The 19,558-nt window shown below is 38.0% G+C and overlaps 1 protein-coding gene across 7 annotated transcripts in view; it reads right to left on the bottom strand.

The window, feature by feature from the left end:
* Positions 1-235: 235 nt before the first annotated feature.
* Positions 236-19,558, bottom strand: part of LOC122220323 (nephrocan-like) — a 31,487-nt gene continuing 12,164 nt past the window's right edge. For all 7 annotated transcript variants that reach the window (XM_042939693.1, XM_042939688.1, XM_042939687.1 and 4 more), the window contains 2 exons: positions 10,624-11,525; positions 236-1,137 (listed from right to left, as the gene is read on the bottom strand). In XM_042939693.1, the coding sequence (XP_042795627.1) occupies positions 690-1,137; positions 10,624-11,507 (1,332 nt within the window). In that variant the 5' untranslated portion in view covers positions 11,508-11,525 and the 3' untranslated portion in view covers positions 236-689. The remainder of the gene's footprint in view (positions 1,138-10,623; positions 11,526-19,558) is intronic.

The following is a 19,558-nucleotide window of genomic DNA, read 5'->3' as shown; positions in this document are numbered from 1 at the left end:
TTTTTTTTTTATTTTTTTTTAATGTTTATTTTTGAGACAGAGAGAGACAGAGCATGAATGGGGGAGGGTCAGAAAGAGAGGGAGACACAGAATCCAAAGCAGGCTCCAGGCTCTGAGCACAGGCTCTGAGCCTCAGCACAGAGCCCCACATGGGGCTCGAACTCACGGACCGTGAGATCATGACCTGAGCTAAGTCAGACGCTTAACTGACTGAGCCACCCAGGTGCCCCTCTGATTTCATTCTTTAAAAAAAAAAAAAAAACTTACAAAAAAGACTCTTGCGTATCTAAATTTATTGTATATTTCTGCTTAAGAGATTGAACGCTATAAAACTTCATCTGGAGCACAGAGCATTTTTAAGTCAGTGAAACTACTCTGCCACTCTTATGATGGACACATGTTGTCATACATTTGTCCAGGTCCCCAGAATGTATGCCTCCAAGAGTGAACCCTCACGTAAACTATGGACTTCAGTTGATGATGATGTGTCAATGTAGGTTCATCAATTGTAATAAATGTTCCATTTTGAAGGGGGATTTTGCAATGGGGGAGTCTATACATGTGTGGAGATAGGGGGTATATGGGAACTCTCTATATCTTGGTCTCAACTACGCTATGAACCTAAAATTGCTCTAAAATGAAGTCTATTAGAAAAAAATTTTTTTCTAACCTGTAGGCAAAGCTCATACTTAATCTATTTCATAATCATAATAATCATCATCCATGTTGATTCTGATGCTGGAGTGCTCTTCTGGTTTTGATTTCTTTTTGGTTTCTTTGTTTTTCTCGGTTAGATGTAGTTGATGCTCACATTGTCTCATGATCTTCTTGGAGGACATCCAGCTTTCCCCTTGTCGTTCTGCTGGTGCAGCACATTGTCCCCCCTTCACATCTGTGCCCTTGGCCTTCAGGATCTCCCTCGCTCTTATGAGACTACAGGTACAATTCCACGGATTTCCATCCAGATACAGATGTCTGAGGCGAGGCAACCCCTCCAAGGCTTTGAGGTCTAAGGCAGAAATCTTGTTATTCCTAAGGTTTAGAACCTGAAGCTGCTTCAGATCCTTGAGGTCCCTCTCAGTAATATCCTGGATGGCATTGCCTTTGAGGTCCAGCCTGGCTAAGGTCCCTGGAAGCCTGCAAAAGTATGGAAACAGGATGTGAGAGGAAGCCATGATCAACATTCCATAACTACCTAGGCAACCCGGACTGAGTAACACCAGCCTTTTCTGTACCACCATGTCCTGTTTGAAGCTAGAAAACAAGACTTGTTTTGAAAAATTAAGTCTTATGTATAGGTCTTTAACCCTTTCTCATAGGTCTTGTTTTCTAACCCTCTGAGTTTTCTGGTTCCTAGCCATAAAACTCTTTAATTTCTTTTGTTGTCAAATAGGATCACAGAAACAAATTGATAAGAAAAAAAGTTCCCAATTTTTTAGGTGGCAAAGGCCACGAATCCATAATTTATAAGAGAAAAAAAGTATTGAATAAAAACATGAAAAAGTGTTGTTCTTCATGAATATAAAAGGCAATGAAAAAGTGATGCAATGTTTTATGTATGAAATTAGAACATGGCTTTGGTTAATTTTTTTTTAATGTGTATTTATTTTGAGAGAGAGGGTGGGCACCCACAGTGAGGAGCCCGATGTGGGGCTCAAACTCATGAAACCATAAGATCATGACCTGAGCCAAAATCAAAAGATCATCAAGACCCAGGTGCTTAACCAACAGAGTCACCCAGGCACCCTGGTTTTAAATTTTTATATTTATTGCTGCTGAAGAGGTTGTAAGGTAAGAACTTAAACTCTATTGGTGGGAGTTTAAATTGGTACCATTTTGGAAACAATTTGGTACTATGTATCAAATTTAAATAATGTCATACCTTTCAACTAGGAGATAACAGAAGCAAACAGATTTATTTGCAAACATGTTTGTCACATATTTAATTATACTTATAACAGCAAAAAAAGGATAGACTAATGTCTCCTAATATGTAAATTAAGAGATAATAAACTTATGTGACAATAAAAATCATATACTTAAATCATTTTTGAAGTACTAATTCTATGAGAAAGCTTTTCTAACTATGGCTTGAAAATCCAGAAGCTATAAAAGATCAATGAATCAATGACATTAAACATAATTAAAAAAAAATTGTGTATAGCAAAAGACATATGCAAAGTCAGAAGATAAATTATAAACTGGGGGAAAATATCTGCACCTTAAAACCCAGACAAAGTGTGGCACCTGGTGGGTCAGTCGGTTAAGTGTCCAACTTCAGCTCAGGTCATGATCTCATAGCTCATGAATTCAAATCCTGTATCGGTTTCTGTGCTGACAGCTCAGAGCCTGGAGCCTGCTTCAGATTCTGTGTCTCCCTCTCTCTCTACCTCTAGCCCATATGAGCTCTCTCTCTCTCTCAAAATAAATTAAAAGAAAAACCAAACCACAGAAAAGCAAAGCCCTGAAGTCTTCAACCATACTCAAAATAGAGAAATGAAAAATAAAACCACAGAGAGATGCCATTTCTCACCTACCAGATTGGTAAAAATCTTAATTTCTAGCAACACATTCTGTGGGCAAAGCTGTGAAGGAACAGACATTCTCATACACAGAGACTAAAGTAGCATAGCCCCTATGGAGGAGAATTCAGCAAAGCCTAAAGAAATAACCTGTGTATTCACCCTTCAACCCAGAAATCTCACTTCTACATATACGGTTCACAAATATAAAACAGCATATATGTGTTTATTATGGTATTACTTATAATACAAAATGACTGGAAACAACCAAATACAACAGTAAAAAACTACTATGCAATCTTTAAAAAGGAAGGGACTCATTCCTATGAATTACTACAAAATGATTTCCAGAAAGTATGGTTAAGGGGAAAAAGCAAAAAGTAGAATAGTATGTACAGTATGTGTAAGAGGGAAATAAAAATACATGTCCATATATTTGCTTATGTTTGGGGGAAAAAAGAATGATAAACCAGAAGTGAATAAAACTGGTTACTTATAGGAAGTGTTTGCATATGGTTTTAACTTTTGAATCATGTTAATGTTTTACATGTTCACAAAACAAAAATGGTAAAGCAAAAACAAGCCCTAAAACTGAATACAAACAGAAACAAACATATCTAATTAATCAATGTTTATGTTGGTGTATAACCCATAAAGGAAAGAAAAAGTACTCTGACTAAATATCCTTGGTGGATATATCTAAGCCTTAGACACTAGGGACAAAAGGATCTGCAAGGAAACTTCTCTTAGCATGCTTATTATTAACACCACCTAGTAATGAAATTTTGAAACTTTTTAAATGAATGCTCTAATACAAAACAAATCAGTAAGTGTATTCATATCATTAGGAACCAAGATTTCATTGTAAAAGAAGATATGCAAATATAAAATAAGAAAAACCCTCTAATGTTAAATGTGAATTGGAGATTTTAATATGAATTCATAGCTTAAAAATACATATTTCCTAATTCTGCATACTGGAAGGATCTAGAAATAAAGTTACACTCTAATGGTAATGCTATTCCAATAGCATAGCACACTGAACACCCAGATCTTAATTTAGAATTCCAGTTTCCACTTAAAAGAAGCAAGGCTTCTTAGAGAAATGGCTTATTCTATGTCTGGAGCAAGGTAAGCTAGAACATCTGAGCCAGAATGCAATGACATATTCAAAGATAAGCAATATCCATCAGCATGGCTGCTATCAAAAATCCAGAATATAACAAGTGTTGATGAGGATATGGAGAAATTAGAACCTTTGTGCACTGTAGGAGGCAATGTAAAATGGTGTAGTCGCTATGGAAAACAGTATGGTGCTTCCCCCCCAAAATTAAAAATAGAATTACCCCATGATCCAGCAATTCCATTTCTGGGTACATACTCAAAAGAATTGAAAGCATGATTGGTCTCAAAGAGATATTTACATATTAAATAATCTTGTACATTATTTACATGTTATTCACCCATATTAAATTCACAATAGCTAAAATGTGGAAGCAATCCAAATGTACATTGACCATGAATTGATAGGCAAAATACAAGATGTACATACAATGGAATAGTCAGCCTTACAAAGGAAGGAAATTCCGGGGCACCTGGGTGGCTCTGTAGGTTAAGTGCCCTGACTTGAGCTCAGTTCATGAATTCAAGCCCCGTGTCAGGCTCTGTGCTGACAGCTCAGAGCCAGGAGCCTGCTTTGGATTCTGTAGCCCTCTCTCTGTCCTTCCCCCGCTCACACTCTGTCTCTTTCTCTCAAAAATAAATAAACATTAAAAAACATTAAAAAACAAACTAAAAAATGAAAAAAACCCAAAACAAAAAACAAACAAAACAAAACAAAAAAACCAAAGGCAATTCTGATACATTCTACAACATGGATAAACCTTGAGGACGTTACGCTAAGCGAAAAAAGCCTAGCACAAAAAAGACAACTACTATAGTTCCACTTATATGAGATTTCTAGGGAAGTCAAATTCATAGAAACAGAAAGTATAATGGTGGTTGTCAGAGGCTGGGAGAGGGGGAAACAGGGAGTTGCTTAATGAGTGTGGAGTTTCAGTTTTGCAAAATGAAAAAGTTCTGGAGACCAATTACATAACAATAAGAAGGTATTTTACTGAACTGGACAGTTAAAAATGGTTAAGCAAGTTGTATGTGTATTTGACCTCAATTTTTAAAAAAGAGAAATAATGGAAGAGCACCACCAGACACTTGATTTCGTCTCAGGTCATGATCTCACGGTTTGTGGGATCAAGCTCTGCATTGGGCTCTGCCCTGACAGTGCACAGCCTACTTGGGATTCTCTCTCTCCCTCTCTCTCTGCCCTTCCCTAGCTCTCAGGCACACATGTACTCACTCGCTCACCAGCTCTCTCTCTCAAAAATAAATAAACATTAAAAAAATTTTTAAGAGAAATAATGTAATCGGGTCTCATGAACACAGGGACCACCTTGGAGGGGCACCCACTAGACAAATTTGGAGCAATTTGAGAATCAAAAGAGACTAGCAACTTGAAATGATCATAACACACTGAAAAAATTAAGATTCCTTAGGTCCATAGTGATACTCAGAAAAAGTAGAAAGGGTAAAGGGAGAGAAAAATACTCTATAATGTTCAATGGAAAAAATAGAAAAAAAAAAACAAAATTAAATGAACTCAAATACATAAAAACAAATTATGTCTAGACATAGGCTCTTGTTGAGCAATTCTTGGATGATATTTCATTTTTCAACAGATGAAGTTTTCAGTCTTGAACAGGTACTGCTCTATAATCAGGAAAAAAAAAGTTTTTCACTGTGGATACCAATGTGAAAAATGTCATGCTAATGCTTATTGATAAAAAGTAAAAAAAAAAAAAAGAAGCCCAATTGTGAACCTGAAAATTTTTCTGCTACTCAACAGCTTCATATTCTCCTATTTCCAGATGCTATTTCCATAGAGTGTGAACCCCCTGAGTGTGCACTCATGTCTTTTAGTATTCAGTGACATTTATTGTGGTGGTCCCGGTTATATGATGATTGTATATTTTATGTTAATATCCTAAACTGTACAGTGAATATACATATATAAGTATTTGTGATTTTGATTATTTATTTAAAGTGTTGTGGCCTTAGTTGGAATAAAGTTTACCTTAAAAAGTAGATGAACTTACCAGGGAAAAATCACTTCTTTCATTTTAACAGTTGATAGTTAAATTTATATAACATTTATTTTTTATTTTATTTAAATTTTATGTATTTTGAGAGAGACAGAGAGAGAGACAGAGAGAGAGAGAGAGAGAGAGAGAGAGAGGAACAAGTGGGGGAGGGGCAGAGAGAAGGAGAGACAGAATCCCAAGTAGGCTCTGGGCCATCAGTGCAGAGCCCAATGCGGGGCTTGCACTCAGGAACCTGAGTTGAGATCAAGAGTCGGATGCTTATTGGGATGAGCACTGGGTGTTGTATGGAAACCAATTTGACAATAAATTTCATATATTGGGAAAAAAAAAAAAAGTCTGACGCTTAACCGGCTGCACCACCCAGGAGCGCCAACAGTTTGATAGTTAAATTTAATTTGAAGTCAGTCCCCAAGACAATGTATTTTATGTACATACCAACTGACATAAGGTACATCCCTAAAAGTTATACAGAAAATCTTACGTATAGCTTTTTCCCCCAAGGAAATATGGACTATTAGCAGATGGTGTAGCAGTAAGCAAGACACTATTACCCTTCAGAGTACAAGGGAGAGAAATTGAGGAAAGATATGATAAAGTAAACCAAAGAGTCCAGTCTACTAATTAAGACTTGAGTTCTAACTTTGGCCATTCTTTTTGCCAGTACGCAACTTCAGGTAAGTTATTTGGCTTAAAGTTTCTGATTTTCCACCCTATAGATGAAAGTGCCTAGTACACAGAAGTCACATAATAAATGTTAGCTAATGAAAATGAGAAAGCCAAGTTTTCTTTTAAACAAATATAATGAACAGTTCTAGGGTGGGTATCTAAAACTTATACCTGCTCTTCCTTTTTTTTTTTCTTCTGTGTTTCTATGGACATTATAACCAAAATGACACTGTAAGAGAAATCACTAATGTCCTGATTTTGTGAACTTAGGGAAGTCATTTATTGCTTTGATATACTTTGTCTTTATAAGTCTGATTTATGCTCAAAAAGTTTCCCTGATTTTAAGACAAACATGTTTCTAAAAATGCTGTTTGTTCTTTGGGTCTGTGGCTTTTTAAAGTAAAAAGGGGTACACCCCATTTTACCAGTAGATGGCACCTGAGTGTAAGTAAGGTAAAATGCTATGCCTGTGTTAGGTTGTAGAAAGCTATTCTGGATTTGAATTATCCAAATTGTGGATAAAGAAAAGGTGATGTGACTTATATTTGTTCACTGAGCTACAGATTGGTGAAATGAAAAGCAGCAAAAGTGAGGCCCAGGTCTTGGGCATTCTAAGTTTTAAGTAGTATAATATATTGTTTATAGCAGAGTAAATCTCAGAGGTGGGTAAATCTCGCGTGGTGGCTAAAATTCCTTGACTCTGGAGTTAGACTACTGTGTTTGATCTTGACTCCACCACTTACTGACGATGCGATTTTGAGCAAGTTTCTTGATACCTCCTAACCTTAATGTTGTAATCTGTAAAATAATAGTTTAAAAAATGTACGTACATTCGCAGGTTTGTTGTAAAGAGTAATCGGAAATAACATGCATATATGAACTCACTGCTGGTTTAGTCAGTACTTAATGTTATGTTAGGTATTATTTTTTCTTTTTTTAAATGGTTATTAATTTGTTTTTGAAAGAGAGAGAGAGAGAGAGAGAGAGAGAGAGATCACAAGTGGGGGAGGGGCAGAGAGAGAGGGAGACACAATCTGAAGCAGGCTCCAGGCTCTAAGCTGTCAGCTCAGAGCCCATCGTGGAGCTTGAACTCACGAATTGTGGGATCATGATCTGAGCAGAAGTTGGATGTTTGAATGAGCCACCCAGAAGCCCCTAGGTATTATTTTCTATTTCGAATAATGTATTGAGGCAAAAGTAGTAGATATTTGAATATATGTGCACCTGAAAACATCCACTGTTACTTCCTTGGTACAATGTAGAATGGAGGATGGTCGGCAAAAGAAGGGGTTTGTGATTTGTGGTAGGATACATAGCTAGCAACTAAGCAACAAATTAGGTTAGGTTAGCAACTAGTAACAGGTTGCCTGTGTTTATAGTTTATTAATACAAAACTGAATTTTAAAGTACAATTTTGTGTATGAATAAAACCCATGGAAATAAAAAGTGTCCTGTTTTAAGCTTGTGGATAAAAGTCTTAACATTCAGAAATTAAAAAAAAAAAAAAAACAGATCGTACTGTGTTTTAATGCTTTATGGGAGGAAAACCACAGAGAACCTTTTCTGGGTCATTCACACTTTCCAATTCAAAGAAAAGCTGGGGAGGTGGGGGGTGATGGAGAATTTAAAAATCACTTTCCACAAGAAGCAGATTGCTCTCACAGCTGGCCAAGTTCTTTGACAAAGTAGATAGCTGTGATGCTTAAGTTAATCCTCATAGGAAAAGCCCAGTCTCATCTCATGTCCTTTGCCCCATTGTTCTTGCCTATTACTTCTCAACCCTGGCTGTACATTAAATTGATCTTGGGAGCTTTTTAAAAATGCTGATGCCTGGGCAAAAACTCTTGGGTATCTGCTTTAATTGGCTTGAAGTGAGGTCTGGGCCTAAGTATGCTTTTTTAAAGTTCTCCAGATAATTGTAATGTGGAGTCAGATTCAAGAATTATGGCTAGCTCAGGCTTGCAATTCTATTATACACTCCTTTGGGTAAAAGCGTTGTGCTTTCTGTAGTCACTTATTAAACACACAAATGCCCTGGCGGGAGTAAATAATTAAGCTACTTTTCACTCATTAAACTTAGCAGGATTACTTAGCCAAATGCTTTCTAAAAGCTACCTGAATAGAGAAGTCCCCTGGATTCACAGTTTTGCCATGGCTGTTACAGCCCACTGAGAATCCTTGACAAGAGAGTCATTCCCCAATCTCTTTCATGAGTTTTTAGTCTATATGTGATTTGTTTTTTCTTGGAAAAGGGGCATATAGTGATAGAAAGTAAGGCTTGAAATACAGTAGAGAAATGACTAAAATTACAAGTATTAGAGTCTTGACACACTGCAGGCATGTTCTTTATGGCTTTTGTATCGGCTCTTCTGTCTAGAACACTTTCCTCCCCCACCCCCACCCCCAAACAGCTTCACAGCTAAATCCCTCACCTCCTTCCAGTCTTTGCTCAAAGCTTACATTTTCGTGAGGGTTACCATGCTTACCCTATTTCAAATGGCAACCAGCCACCCTTTTTTGTTGTTGCTAACTATAACACCTAACACCATGTAAATGTTATACACGTACACCTTGTGTTTATGGTTACTCTTTCCCTGCTAGAATTTAAGCTGTATAGAACAAGAAGTTTTATTTTTGTTGCACTGGTGTATCTCAAGTGCCTGGTAAAGTGCCTGGCACAAGGAAAACACTCAAAACTTATTTGTTGAAGTAAATTAATTGTATGCATATGCTTATACATTAAAAGAAATTGCTTAATTTCAAATAACCCTGAATATGTATTTTAAAATCTTGATTTCCATTGGGTAAATCATTTTTTCATGTTTTGCATTGGGTACAGTTACCATACTATATAACAAACTTCTTTTTTTCATCTAGAAAAAATGAACATCTGGGGGAGCCTGGGTGGCTAGTCGGTTAAGTGTCTGACTTCAGCTCAGGTCATGATCTCACAGTCTGTGAGTTCAAGCCCCGTGTTGGACTCTGTGCTGACAGCTCGGAGCCTAGAGCCTGCTTCGGATTCTGTGACTTCCTCTCTCTCTGCCCCTCTCCCACTCGTGCTCACTCTGTCTGTCTTTCTCTCTCTCAAAAATGAACATTAAAAAAATCTTTTTAAAGAAAAAATGAACATCTGTACATATCAAAGATAATTTTTCCCTTTTTCATTCATAAAAAAAGTTGTTTATTGTAACTAGCAATGCAGATAAGTAAATTGAGTGCCATAGGGTCTTACAGAAGCCAGAAGTTGGTATATTAATTACAAGCAATTTGATAATGATAATCAACAGAGCAAGATGCCTTTTTTTCCTATAAAGCACCAAAAGGAAAACGAGTCCACTGATAGGCACATATAATAAATAACATAACATCTTTTTAAGAGAATAATAGGGCTTTATTCTTCTACTTTATTATCTACTTTACAAATGTAGAACATGTAATAAAGTTTACATAAAAAGCATCAATTAATGTCAACATGTACATTAGTCATAGTTATGACTGGGTGGGGGAACAGGATGGTGGGTTGGGCACAGAGGGAGGGATATTTGGAAAGAGAAATTAAGTGTCAGAGTATGAGGATATGTATGTGTTTGTGTCCATATGTGCAGGAGCGTGTGTGTATGTGTGTTTGTGAGAGAGAGAACTGAGGAGACAACCGAGAACACAAGGTAAGACACCCCAAATGGACTCACACACCCACAGGCAGACACAGTTAGAAGCAGAACCAGGATTAAGTCCTTTAAAGATCACAGCCCTGAGAAGAAAACGAGTCTCCCAAAAACAGAATCCCAAGTAAATACAAGATGAGATTATACACTTCTGATTTTTTTCATAGCTACTATTTCAATGCTTTTAAAAATATAGATATTTTACTACACTTCCCTCTCATTTCTTTTACATATCCTTGCTTCGCTAGTGGCTGTGTACCTGTTGCTGGATCTCAGGCCACATGCTTAAAAACCAAAATACATTTTTACAAATATCATCCCCATATTATGTTTGTTAGCATACTCCGCCAAAGTGGCGTCGTATATTTTCAAATACAGATCGCCCCTGTTGGTGTCTTGTCTGACAGGTGAGAGCAATTAAGTTAGTGCAGATTCAGTTAGAGGGCTGGGGATTCCAAAAGCCCGTCTAAAACCTCTACCCTGGAACCCTTGGATAGCCTTGATCAGATCATTTATGTTTGCTCTGTTTTTCTTGCTTGTATGCTGTGCTTAATTGCCCCAATCTTCAGAAAACGTTAAAAGGAGTCAACATAAGTGAGAACTCTCCCTTACCTTAGAGGTATAGACAACAGCAGGTTCTGTTCCAGGGCCAGGTTGGAGAGCTGGGAACACATCTGCAGGGCTCCAGCTTCGAACAAGCTGACAATGTTGTTGTCCAGAAACAAGTGTTTCAAGTCTTGGAGGTCCTGGAAGTCTTGGGCTGTAACTCTCTGAATCAGATTATTGCTAATATCTAGTTTTTGTAGCCTTGCTGGTAGTTTAAGGGGCAACGTTTGAACCTGGTTTTGGGACAACTCAAGAGTAGTTAAATTGGCAAGGATCTGTGCCCCATCAATGGAGGAGAGTGAGTTTTCTGACAGATAAAGGTGGGAAAGATTCTCCAAGTGTCTCATGTCTCGAAACCTTACCACTTTGAGCTGGTTTCTCTCCATTTTTAAAGAGAGCAGGGATTTGGGCAGATTAATAGGAATTTTAGTCAGAAAATTACCACTGACACTGAGAAATTGCAAAGCCTGAAGAGAAGCAAAGAAGCTAGCTGGTATAAGATGCAGTTTATTATTCTCCAGGCTCATACTTTTCAGGTGGGGAAGTACCAGTGGTCCAGCTACAGATTCGATAATGTTGCCATCCAACATCAAACTCTGCAAACTGATCAAAGAAGAGAGTGTGCTGGGAGAGAGAGAAGAGATCAGATTGTTTTTAAGTTCAAGGATTTTTAATTTCTTCAGTCCTTCAAAATCAGATCCGTGTAGGACATTTATTGAATTCTCATTTAGTTTTAACACTTCAAGACTGGCTGGCAGAACCCTGGGGACTCGTCTTAACTTATTTTTCCAGAGTTCCAAGGTCTTCAAGGTACTCAGAGTTTTGAAAGTGTCATTTTCTACTGACTCTGTTCCACTGGCCAGCAGAATAAAATCTTCTAGAGCCAACATTCGGGTGAAGCTAGACAGCTACAAAAAAAAAAACAAAAACAAACAAAAAAAAAAAACGTACACAATGAAATGCAGTTGTCATTCAATACTAATGATACTTCAGATTTCCCTTCAGGACCTCTTTAAAATTATTTTTTAGAAAAGGATGGAAACTCAGGTTCTGACTACTTTTTTTTGAAGGTTTTATTTTTAAGTAATTTCTGCTCCCAACGTGGGGCTCAAACTTACAACCCCAAGATCAAGAGTCACATGCTCCTCCTCCTGAGCCAGGCATGCACCCCAGGTCCTGACTAGTTTTATTCATGATTGCTAACATGAAGGATATTAAAAATATGTTAAGCACTTTTACACACTATTGGTAGACATAATACTAGCCAACTTTTTGGAGTGCTTCGGTGGCTCAGTTGGTTCGGTGTCTTGACCTCAGTTCAGGTCATGATCTCACAGCTCGTGGGTTTGAGCCCTGCATCAGGCTCTGTGCTAACAGCTTGGAGCTTGGAGCCTGCTTTGGATTCTGTGTCTCCCTCTCTCTCTCTCTCTGCCCCTCTTCCACTCATGCTCTGTCTCTCTCTCTCTCTCTCTCCTTCAAAAATAAACATTAAAAAATTTTTTTTTTATATTGGTCAACTGTTGCTGTACATTCTCTGACCAGCAAGCTTATTTCTAGCCAGAAGTTGCACAATGATTTATGAAGCAGGATGTTCTTTGTGGCATCATCTTATAATAGCCCCGAATGGGAACAATCTGGAAATCTTTCACCAAACTATTAGCAGCTGCTAACTCTACAGTGCAAGATTACTAGAGGTTTTCATTATCTTCATTTTGCATTGTTTATATATTTTTAAGTTATAAATTACATTAAAAAATTTTAAGCACTAACCATAAAAATTTTAAATGTCCTAGACACTGCTATCACTAAGATGGGCCTATTAGAGAAACATTTCAACTATGTTATAATTTGAAAAACTAGCCTCCATATTCCCCTATTGTTCAAACTGTACTTCACTGATGCAAAAGATCCATGAAGAAACAAACAGGATACACGTGTCTCGATCTCTGTAGAACAAAGATTCCATTCACGCATATACCCCAGATCTAATGCTACTCTTGTCCTAGATTTTAGAAATGATCAAATCTGATATGCTTTCTCCATAGGTTGCAAGTTCAAGTACCCCTCTCCTCTCCGCATATCTGTCAACCTCCTAGCTTGCCATCTAGGTCTTCTTCTGAATGATGTAATTCTTGGTATTTTGTTCTTAGAGTAAGATCATCTCTAGGCAGAAAGAGGAATTGTTCCAGATTTTCTTCAGCTTGGTAAAACTTCACAAAAATTTTCAATCTGCCTTAGAATTCAATTGCTAAAATTTTCAGGGCAAAATTTTATGCCTTACTAGCTACAGGTTTTAAATGTTTGATTTAATTATGCAGTTGAGCCCTTTTGTAATAACAATTGCATGATTAACACTTTCAAAGTGGGTTGATTTTGTACCATATATTTATTTATCCCGGGAAGACATGTGATGTGAATTATGGTAGATTTTATTTTATTTTAATTTTCTTAAGGAGTCGGGGAGAGGGAGAGAGAAACCCAAGCAGACTCCATGCCCAGTGTGGAGCTCGACGCGGGACTTGATTTCATGACCGAGAGATCTTCACCTGAGCCAAAATCAAGAGTCAGACGCTTAATTGACTGAGCCACCCAGGCACCGAATCATGGTATATTTCAAAGCTTCTCCTAATATGATACTCTGTTAGAAAAACCTCATGTTAAAATTTCCATAACAGATGTTTCTAATCATAATAGTTTTGGCGGCTGCTAACATGTGATATTTTCTTAATGATTAATCAGATGTATTAATTAGTCCTAGTCCCAGTAATAATCATAATTTTTTCTTGTATTTATTGAACATCTACAAGTGCCAAGTACTTTTTTATATTGTTAAAAAAAAAAAAAACATAAGCCCCAAATGGAGTCATTTGCTCCCCACCCATGATGGCAAATCAAGACTTAATTATAGTTTTGACCTCTCCTAAAAATGTGACTTTTTAGGGGCATCTGGGTGGCTCAGTCAGTCAAGCCTCAGACTCTTGATTTCAGCGCAGGTCATGCTCTCACAGTTCATGAGATAGAGTCCCACATGGGGCTCTGTGCTGACAGTGCGGAGCCTGCTTGGGGTTCTCTCTCTCCTTCTTTCTCTGCCCCTCCCCAGCTCGTTCTTTCTCTGTCTCTCACTCAAAAATAAATAAATAAACATCAAAAAAATGTTTTTTAAATGTGACTTTTTAAGAGTCAATCTGAAATTTCTTCATCAGCATTAGTGAGGCAATCACCATGATAAAAACGCTTTCCGTCCCTTCTTCCCCAAAGAAACTTGACCTGCCTGAAACCATCCTTACTTTTGTTTTGTTAATAACTCCTTTGCTCTACCCTCCTGCCTATGAATCCTCCCATTTGGTACAACTTCTCAGAGCATCTCTGCTTGCTAGATGAGATGTTGCCTGATTCATGCATCACTTATTATTAGATCTTCAAATGTACTCAGTTGCATTTTGTGTTTTAACAACATATTATCATTAGTTCTTCTAATAACTAGCAAATTTGCTATTATCAAACTTTTGAGAGTTGAGAATTTCAACAAGATCTATTGGACTCTACAGCCCTTTCTTCTTCAACTTACCATTCTCTATTGCATTTAGTCTACAGTTAATGGTTTTCCAAAAAAGATCTAGACACAAATCAGAGAGTTTTAGAAAAGCAGAAATTTTAGGGGTACCTGGGTGGCTCAGTCAGTTAAGCATCTGACTTTGGCTCAGGTCATGATCTTACAGTGTGAGTTTGAGCCCCGAGTTGGGGGTCTGTGGTGACAGCTCAGAGCCTGGGGCCTTTGGATTCTGTTTCCCTCTCTCTCTGCCCCTCCCCCACTCACACTCTTCCTGTCTCTTTCAAAAATAAAAATAAACATTAAAAGAAAAATTTTTTTAAAAAGATAATCAGAAACTTTAGAGGTTACCTAGTTCAAATCTCCCATTAGAATTTCAGGCAAAAAAAAAAAAAAATTTTTTTTAATGACCTGCTCAACTGTTCCTGAAATACTTTTCATCCTGAAGTGTCCTTTCTAGACTTTCCTTCATATAAAGTCACATGTGATTCTAGACATAGATCTTCATTTCTTAGATTGTTGATCTCCCAAAAGAACTTGGTGTTATTAGTACTTCCACATTTATCTGACTGACCATAAACCCTAAAAGATTACTGTTTATGTAGCAAGGCTCAGAGATGACACAGCTCTGAATGGGCAATTTATTTGGGGACTAGGCAAAGTGTGGTATCAGAGCCTCAATTTGTCTTTATTTCTATTCATGAAGTGTACAGACTGGCCTAAGTAGACTGTTGATGTTCCTAAACAAATCCAGTGGGTAGCTGAAGCACAGAGATCTTTCTTTCTTTTTGTCAGTCAATGCCGATTACTCTTGATTATTATTAATTAAAATGGCTACCATTTTCTAGGGGTGCCTGGCTGATTCAGTCAGTGGAGCATGTGACTCTTGATCTTGGGGTTGTGAGTTTGAGCCCCATGTTGAGTATAGAGATTACTTAAAAATAAAATCTTTTTAAAAAATGGTTACCATTGTCTAAGTATTTACTATGTTTATAAAGCCTTGTGTGCAAGCATGATTATTACCTTTTCAGAAAGGGAAACTAAGGCTCAAGAAGGTAAAATAACCAGTCCAAGTATATCTTGGTAGCAAGTGTAAAAGTTGAGCTTCCCACCCAGGTTTATCTTACCCCAACACACATATTTTTATTTTAACTTTACTGCTATAACATGAATTTAGCAGAAGAATATAGAATTCTGGTACCACAAACAGTGAAGAAGATGCCCACTGATTTTCAACTTTTCCGTTGATTTACAGAGCTGACAAAGGAAAATAATTCTGCGAGGCTAGTTTTTCCATTTTCCTGGACTAAGCTGAGGTGTGCTCCAGATATGTAAAAAGAGATGCTTTTGCCCTTGAGCTAACTTGATGCTACTGCTTCTTCTTTCTTTCCTTTTTTAAGTTTTTATTTATTTATGTATTTTGAGAGAGAAAGCGTGCAAGTGGGGAAGGGGCAGAGAGAGAAGTGAGAGAGAGAGAATCCCAAGCAGGCTCCACATCACCAGTACAGAGCCTGACGTGGGGTTCAAACTCACAAACCATAAGATCATGATCTGAGCCAAATTTGGACCTTTAACTCACTGAGCCACACAGGTGTCCCCCTCACCCTTTGGTTTTGTTGTTGTTGTTGTTGTTGTTGTTTTTAAGGTTTTGAGGCTGCTGGTTTTTCAATGTTGCTTAAAAAACAAGGCAAGTATGGCTTGGTGTTAAAAATTAGGCATAGGAAGTTTAGCTAAATATAATTCCTGCCATACAGTCTTACAGTTTAGTGAACCTAATATATATGTAGATAAAAGCTACAATAAAATATGAAAATTTTTTAAAAAAGCAAAGCAAGTAAAATGAAGTAGAGCAAAGAAACAACTTCTGCTGGTTTCCCAATAAGAGGCTTTGTTTCTGGTTTCCTTTGGGCAGGCCTTGCTCCAAGCATTGGAGGGCCACAGACCTTTCTTGGGTTCCTTATAGGTCCAATGTACACATGAAATTGAAATATTAGTTACAGCCTCAGACATGTGTGAACTAAGCCAGTAAAAGTTTTGTAAAACAATGTTGGAATTATTTTTCTGATCATCAAAGCAACACTTGTTCTCTGTAAACAATTTTAAACTTCTGGAAAGTATGGAACGAATATAAAAATAATCCATAATCCCCCCATTTGGTGATAAACTCTGTTTATATATTTCTTACCCCAGAGGAATTTGACATAGCTTCTTCCCTTCCACAAAATATGTAAAGAGCAATCATTTTATCTATTTTTTTAAGTTTATTTATTTTGAGAGAGAGAGAGAGAGAAAGAGAGAGAGAAAGAGAGCGAGCTGGGGAGGGGCAGACAGAGAAGAGGACAGAGGATCCAAAGCAGGCTATGTGCTGAGAGCAGAGAGCCCAATGTGGTGTTCGTACCCATGAGCCATGAGATCATGACCTGAGCCAAAGTCAGACGCTTAACCAACCGAGCCACCCAGACGTCCCTGCACAATCATTTTAATTGGCTACTGTCATAAAGACACTCCTATTTGTTCTCTAAATGTAAGAGCTAAAACTATAAAACTCTTAGAAGAAAATACAGGCATAACTTTCCATCACCTTGGGTTTGGTAAAAGCTATCTTAGATATGACACCAAAAGCAAAAGTGACAACACATCCACAAAACAGGGAAATTGGACTTACTCAAAATTAGGAACTTCTGTGCTTCAAAGGACATCAGTAAGACAATGAACAACAGCAATGACAATGACAACAAAAACAACCATAGAATGGGAGAAAATTTTCTCAAATCATGTATCTGATAGGAGATTTGTATTTAGAATATATAAAGGACTCTTACAACTCAATAATTAAAAGACAAATAACCCAATAAAAAAAATGGGCAAAGGATTCATATAGACATTTCTCCAAAAAAGATATGCAAATGTTCAATCAGCACACAAAAAGATGCTCAACATCATTAACCACTAGTGACATGAAAGTCAAACCATAATGATGGGGTGCCTGGGTGGCTCAGTCGGTTAAGTGTCCAACTTCAGTGCAGGTCATGATCTCATGGTTCATGGGTTCGAGTCCAGCATCAGGCTCTGTGCTGACAGTTCAGAGCCTGGAGCCTGCTTCAGATTCTGTGTCTCCCTCTCTTTCTGCTCCGTTCCTGCTTGTGCTCTGTCTCTCTCTCTCTCAAAAATAAATAAACATTAAAAAATTTAAAAAAAAAAGTCAAACCATAATGAGATACTAACTGACACTCACTAGGATGGTTATGATCCAACAAAAGATTAGAAATGTTAGCAAGAATGTGGAGAAACTGGAACTGTCATACATATAGGGATGTAAAACAATGGAGCCACTTTGGAAAACAGTCCAGCAGTTCCTCAAAATGTTAAACATAGTTTCCATATTACCCAGAAATCCCACTCTTAGGTATATGCCCAAGACAGATGAAAATATATGGGCACACAAAAACTTGTACATGAATGTTCTTTGGAGCATAACAGCCAAAAAAAGGAAGCCATCCAAGTGTTCATCAACTGATGAATGGATAAACAAAATGGTATATGCATACAATGAAATATTCAGTCTTTAAAAGGAAGGATATTCTGACATATGTTATAACATGGATGAACCTTAAGGACATTATTTTAAGTAAGAGAAGCCAATGACAAAAGACCACAGGTTTAGGGAGAAAGATTGACTACAGTTTGGGCATGTTATTTTGAGATCATAGACCAAAATGAAGAGGTCTAGGAGGAAGCTGGATAAGTCTGAAACACAGGGGTAAGGCATGAATCCGAAATTCAGTTATGGGAGCCATCATCACTTCCTTAAAGTACACTCTCCTAAGGAGAGTGTACATAGTAAGAAATGGAATGACCAAGGATTGAGACTCTCTGGAGATGACAAAAAAAGAAGGGGCAGTGGAGGAAAAGAAACCTACAAAAATGGCAGAAAAGAACTATCAGAGAGGAGTAATGAGGACACAAAAGTATGGTGCCACGGAAGGCAAAAGAGAGAATTTCAAGAAATAGGAGGGAGCCAACATCCTGGAGAGAACAGTTTTTAACTGTATGAAGTGGGTAGAAAGCAGACAGTAGTGAATTAAAGAATAAATGGTAGATAAAGATGGGGTGCCTGGGTGGCTCAGTCAGTTGAGCATCTGTCTTGATTTTGGCTCAGGTCATGATCCCCAAGTTTTGGGATCAAGCCCTGAATTGGGCTCAGTGTTGAGTGTGGAGCCTGCTTAATATTCTCTCTCTCGCTCGCTCTCTCTCTCTCTCTCTCTCTGCCCCTCTCTGCAGCTTTCACTCTCTCTCTCTCTCAAAAAGAAAAAAAAAAGAGGTAAAGAAGTAGAAACAGTAAGTACAGATTACCTTTTTTTTTTTTTTACACACAGACTTAAAATAATGTTATTTTTATTGTAATGAAAGGAGCCTATTTCTAAGCTAGAACAGGGCTCTTATAAAGAAAGAGCCACTGGAGATACGGGTATGGGGAAGATGATGAAGCAAGCTCCAGGGAGAGGTGAGGAAGGTGGACTCCAGGGCATGGGTGTGAGGTTGCCTTGAGCAGACAGAGGGAGATCTCATCCTCTCTGTCTGGAGGAAAGAGTTTGCAGAATTGAATGGAGACAAGTTAGTACACAGTGAGCAGGAGTTGAGGGAGATCAAGACTAATGGCCTCAGTTTTGTCAAGAATAGTCAATAAAAGGGAAGACCAATCGTTGGTGATAGGAGAGCAAGGATGGCGGGGATTGTGAAAGCAGCCCAATGCTGCACTGAAGTTTTGAAGATGTCAAGGGAACACAGGAAGAAGAACTGAAAGGGCAGATGGGTGACGCTGAAGACCCAGATGAGGCCGGAGACCTTAAACTTGTGGTGGTTCTATGGATTTGTGGTTGTTGCAAACCACACATACATATGCACGTGTGCAGAGAGGTTGTGTGACCATCTCCAGCAGCATCTGGGTATCCAGGCATAGGAGAAAAAGGAAAATGATCACCCTAATCTAAGACTGAGGCTTTGCTGGATAGGTGTTGAGATCATTAATTTTGGGATGCAAAAAAGGCAGGGATAGGGAAAGAAGATGGATAAGAAATGAACTAATTATCTGAGAAAACATGGGCAGATCTAGGGTTCAAAGTCTCCATGGGGTGGATGGAAGAGAAGTAGAGAGGGTGGCAGGTGAGACGAAAGAAGATAATGACCAGGGAGTGGAGGAATTCGAGATTTCTGAGTGGAGGCATTTTGGGTATAATGATTATGATATGACCAAGAGGGCAGACGGCTGTGGTGAAGTAGGAATGTAGATACACACTTTCTTGTGAGCTCATGAGGCTTACACATCGGACACTGAAGGCACAAAGGAGATGCGGGACTCAGGATGGAGAGGACGACCAGGAGCCAGGAGGG

The sequence above is a fragment of the Panthera leo genome, chromosome B2 (genome assembly GCF_018350215.1).
Source record: "Panthera leo isolate Ple1 chromosome B2, P.leo_Ple1_pat1.1, whole genome shotgun sequence".
NCBI lineage: Eukaryota > Metazoa > Chordata > Mammalia > Carnivora > Felidae > Panthera > Panthera leo.
The sequence above is the reverse complement of the archived record's forward strand: the minus strand, read 5'-3'. Positions and strand labels throughout refer to the sequence as shown.